The 5,000-nt window shown below is 40.8% G+C and overlaps 1 protein-coding gene across 2 annotated transcripts in view; it reads right to left on the bottom strand.

Annotated features, from left to right (window-relative positions):
* The window catches only part of LOC144974442 (uncharacterized), a 158,083-nt gene that overhangs the window by 90,231 nt on the left and 62,852 nt on the right, over positions 1-5,000 (bottom strand). For both annotated transcript variants that reach the window (XM_078917318.1, XM_078917317.1), the window contains one exon: positions 3,469-4,371. In XM_078917318.1, the coding sequence (XP_078773444.1) occupies positions 3,469-4,371 (903 nt within the window). The remainder of the gene's footprint in view (positions 1-3,468; positions 4,372-5,000) is intronic.

Here is a 5,000-nt window from a genome sequence, read left to right as displayed (position 1 = left end):
ATACTATATAATAATAATATAACGTATATTATTGTTGGACGGCAGGGCGGGCATGTTTGTAACCGAAATCCTTAGGTCAATGGCCGAGAAAACACTGTGGCATGACCACCACTCACTACCACGGACCTCAAGACAGAGTTAGCCTCATTATTGTTCTTGGGGCTCACTCGAGTAGAATAAGTTACCATAGAACGCGACGATACAATGAAAAAGAGACAGCTATAGTCGTACACTCCACTCGCAACTTTCATTTAGGTTTTGTATGGCCATGCAATAATATGTATTCCAACGTCTCAAGACGGTATTATATTGAATCCATTTATATGCTAAAATTGTACATTTATCTTAGATTAAGTTCATATCTTTTATTGGGAACAATGAGTAAATAGTTCTTTTTTTATAGTAACAAAAATTAGAATTTCACTCTCTAGTCATTCTAATTTTAAATCACTTTTTTTTACCATATGGTTCAACCCAACATCATACCATTTTGAGACGATAAGTCACATAATAATATAGGCAGGAGAGTGTGGACGAGTTTTTTTGGGCAGTGACAGGTTCTGCTGTTGCTGGTGTTGTTGTCGCCGACAATGTCGATACTGACGCCGCTGTCGTCGTTTCCGTATTTTTTCGGACCTTAATCCCTAATCTCAAATCCGCGCCGCGCCAGACGACAGTCCTGAAGCTGACGTTTTAGGTACACACAAATCGTTGGGGCGGAAGTGAAAGGCATTGTGGGTAGTGGATAGTTGTAGTTGTAGTAGCGGAACGACGGGAATGAAACGCCGACGGCTCAATCACGCATGTGTGCGTAATGATAATCCAAGGTTGGATGTGTGTGTGTGTCGTGGTTCTTGGGGGGTGACCATGATGATGATGATGATGATGATGATGATGATGATGATGATGATGATGATGATGATGAGTTAAACGATGAGCAAGAAGGGGAGAAGGAGGAGGATGGCGATGATTTAACAAAAGAAATCTTCTCTGTGACGAGTTGACTTTAACTTGGTAAGTAATATGTCTCTTACTTTCGACAAAATCGAAAGTTGTCAGGAATTCGGAAAACAAATAAGAAATGAAGATGGGGGTGGGGGTAAAGTTGGTGTAAAACTTCGAGGCTCAGAGTACTTTAAAAAGTTAAGTAAGATTCCAAATCACTGTTTTAAACAGAGATCAAAGCGTACAAGAAACATCTAAATTCAGTAACCTTCAAATTTTGGCTGAGTGTATAAAAACGGTTTATTTCTAAAAACTATAAGATTATCACGTCATCAACAGCCTTCACAGGACAATAATTGGTCTTAAGATGGCCCCATAACCAACCATCGTTTCGCTTCCTCTTGTAATTGTTACTACAGATTTGGGGAGACCTTCCATAAGCTACTACATCCCAAGTATTCTTGTTCTAAGGGGATTTGGGAGGGGGGACACTTCTTTTTTCTTAAAGTCTCCCCCCTCCCAAACCCCCTACTAGAACAAGAATACTTGGGATGTAAAAGCTTATGGAAGGTCTCCCCATATTTGCATTCATGGGCCCTTATTATGCCTTTTGTATCTTGTCGATTCAGATTCAATTGAAAGTATGAAGACTTTTTACAGGAGCAAATGGACATAGTCCCGCTCCATAAAGTCTTGCTGGGCGGGGAGATAACTCGTGAAGCATTGTGGAGGACACTGAGCATGGTCAATGCCATCTTCAGTTACAGTACATACCAACCAACCTCTCGAATCAGCCGCTCGCCTTCCAATTTGTAAGCATTCCTTACAATTTTTTAGCACAACCACGCATATACGAGTAAAACTGCAAAATTGAACGTGCCCATTTCTTTCATCATCTGATCTTTATCCAAAAAGTGGACAATGTTCAGAATATGGACGGCCTATTATTCCGGCTAGTCTGGGTATTTTCAAGGTGTTATGAGCCTGGTCAACCCATAACCATGTTTAATCATTTTTTTAAATGTCGATTTGGAATATCCGACAAAAAAACATTGGACATAAGGAGAAGAAAATAGAAAGTGTATCTGTATGTTTAGGAGAGAGAGGGGGGGGGGGGGGGGGGGGCGGGAGGGAAGGAGAAGATAGAGAGAATATTATTAAGTCGTGTAGGTGTGTTAGATAAAAGAAAAAAAGCAGACAGATAAAGACACACGTCATAGTGTTAGTGTTAGAGAAATCTCTTCATGTTGACAGATCGCATTGTTGTGAACCGGAAAGGGACAAAGGGGCGTGGCCTGAGGATGTGTTCAGGGTTAATTCGACTCAACAGCTGGCGCCTCGGCAAGGCGACAGTTAGAACCAGAAGGGCGGAACGGGCACAATAGAAAATATACATTACCGTAACAGTATTATTGTCTGAATGGCTCGTGTTTTGGTACATTTTATCCCAAAGATTTTTCTAACCAAAAGGTTGCCTGTCAGACACACGTATACATAATTCCTTTCCTCCGTAATAAAAATATGACCAGACCAAACTGTTATTACTTTCAGTTTTTGTTTGTCTGTTTGTTTGTTTGTTTGTTTGCTTGCTTTTTTTTTTTGTTTGTTTGTTTTTTTTTTTGTTTTTTTTTTTTTGGTTTTTTTTTGTTTTGTTTTGTTTTTTTTGTCTGATACTCAGACTCATATGACATCATTATGATCTTGTGAAACATTTTAACGCGCATTGATAGGACAACTATAATGTTATGCTATATTAAATCTTAATATTAAATCTGACATTTTGTGAATGAATATAAGAGTGTTAAATCTAACCGAGTTGCGGTATGCAAAAGAAAGACAAAAGAATCACTATAGTAGCAACAACTACACGTAACAGCGACAGCAACAACAACGATTTCGACAACATTAGCTAACAATAACAACAAAAACATTACAAAAAAGAGGGGTTTTAATAAAACCACTTTCTCAGAGAAATTCCTTATTAAATCATATATTTCTGATGTGTCTAATTTCAATATTGCCTCAGACCATCTCGGCATACGATTACAACCAACTGTTTTAGACAATGACAATGCAAGAAATGAACAGGATACAATTGGATTCAATAGTCTGATGTCACGTCGCCCAGCAACGGGGAGCAGTGTGGTTCTGAACAAAGAAAATTGGTACTTCTTATTCTTCATGCTAGCTAGAACTTTTCATATGTCATGTGATCCGAATCTATAAAATCAAAAACATGATCACAATTTATAATGTCTTTCTCCTCTGGATACACTTTTATGCTCGTCGGAGAATTATTTCATAAGGGCATCCGCCATTTTCCCGATAGTTGAGAGCCAGTTACTAAGTTACTATGCGTCATTACGAGGGAAGTGACGTTATGACTGTTGAAGCCAATTTAGACATCACGAAAAAATATAACAGATCTATTTATAGTACTGTATTAATTATTATATTTGTGATTTGGGTTGGGGTGGGGATTCCCGATTCGTGGAAGTGAGGAAAGGGTTCTTTTAATCTTACCTGTGCTTGATCGAACTTTAGTCCTTGGTCGACTTGACAGAGACGACGATGAAGATGTGCTCGTCTTGAACATGTTTGGCGTGTGGAAACCGTAGTGGTCGTGGTGGTTCATGTATGGGTATGAGGGCACGGGGTGGGCTGATGGAGGTCCGCTGATGTGAGTCGCGGAGGGGGGTGGGCCAAGAAATGACTGAATAGCTTCTGAGGAACCCTCGAGTTTCAAAGCTGACGATGATGGCGAGGATGAGTTTGTTGAAGATTTGTTGTAGTCTGAGGTGACCAAAGGATTTGGGTATGAATCGGACGGGGCAAGGATTCCCATTGAGTGATCGGAGAGTGCCGCAGGGTTGGTGCTGCCTCCAGTTGTATTATTGTTGCTAGTGCTGTTACTCCTGTTACTTCCAGTACTACTACTGTTGTTATTGTTCGTGCTGTTGTTGTTGTTGTTGTTTGTACTGTTGTTGGCAGCTGCAGCTGCTGCAGCTGCCGCAGCTACAACGTGTGGGATACTGCTTGAACTGTTATTATTGTTGGTATTATTCGTAGACAGACTATTGTTATTAGACGAAGATGTGTTGTTGTTGTTATTATTGCTGTTGTTATTGTTTGTTTCGGGTGTTACGTCTTTAGGTGGAGTGGGGGGAAAGGTGAAGGACGACGACGACACTAACGACGCAGATGAGGCTGGATGCAGGGCTGGGGGAAGGGAGGGTGTTCCGTGGTGTCCGTTTGCTGAAGAGTGGGACAGAGCTGAGGGTTTGCCGTGGCCAAACCCGGCCGCTGCGTTCATCCAGGAGGAGTGTGCCGCGTGTGGCACTGCCATTGGTTTGTCGTGGAAGTAGGAGTTGAAGGGGTTGGTGAAATGAGGTCGACACATTTGGGAAGCAGCGGCGCTGGATACGGCTGGTGATTGATGAAATGAAATAGATTGATTCATTAAGAGGTTTATATTAGGAATCGATATCTAATGAAATATGTGACCCATCGTATCAAACCGGTATTATGTCGGAATGATGAGGCAGATGCTAAAAACCCAAAATTAATGCTAAACTGGTCAACAATATGAATTATTGGGTATTGGTTCCATGAAAAATCATAATTATTCTCCTCAATAAAACATATGAACTCAACCCAAGTCTGATATTTCTGGTTATAAGTTCAATTTTCAACATCTTTATCATCCCGACAAAATGCCGTTTTGAGGCGAGGGGTCACATATATGCAAGAGATTTTAATGGTTTTTGGTCTGTTTAGCTTTGGGCACGTCTTGTGGTAAGAGACTAGTTAGTGACTGTGTAGGTTCCTCTCGGGTTCGAATCCTACTGTTGACGGCATAAAGTTGAGTCTTTATAGGAAAGCCTCTTTATCCAAATTTTCTCACTACACTCAGATGAAAGGGGTATATATGCCCTCCCCCCCCCCCCCCCCCGACTCCCCCTCCAAAAAATAATTGCAACAACACCCTGCAGGAATCATATCTTGCCAAGTCCGCTTTCAGACAGGCAACAAAATATTATAAATAAATAAGTAAA

This window comes from Berghia stephanieae, chromosome 6, assembly GCF_034508935.2.
Source record: "Berghia stephanieae isolate SIO BIC M18660-M18661 chromosome 6, UCSD_Bste_1.3, whole genome shotgun sequence".
Taxonomy (NCBI): Eukaryota; Metazoa; Mollusca; class Gastropoda; order Nudibranchia; family Aeolidiidae; genus Berghia; species Berghia stephanieae.
Note: the sequence above shows the minus strand (reverse complement) of the source record. Positions and strands in the feature narration are given on the sequence as shown.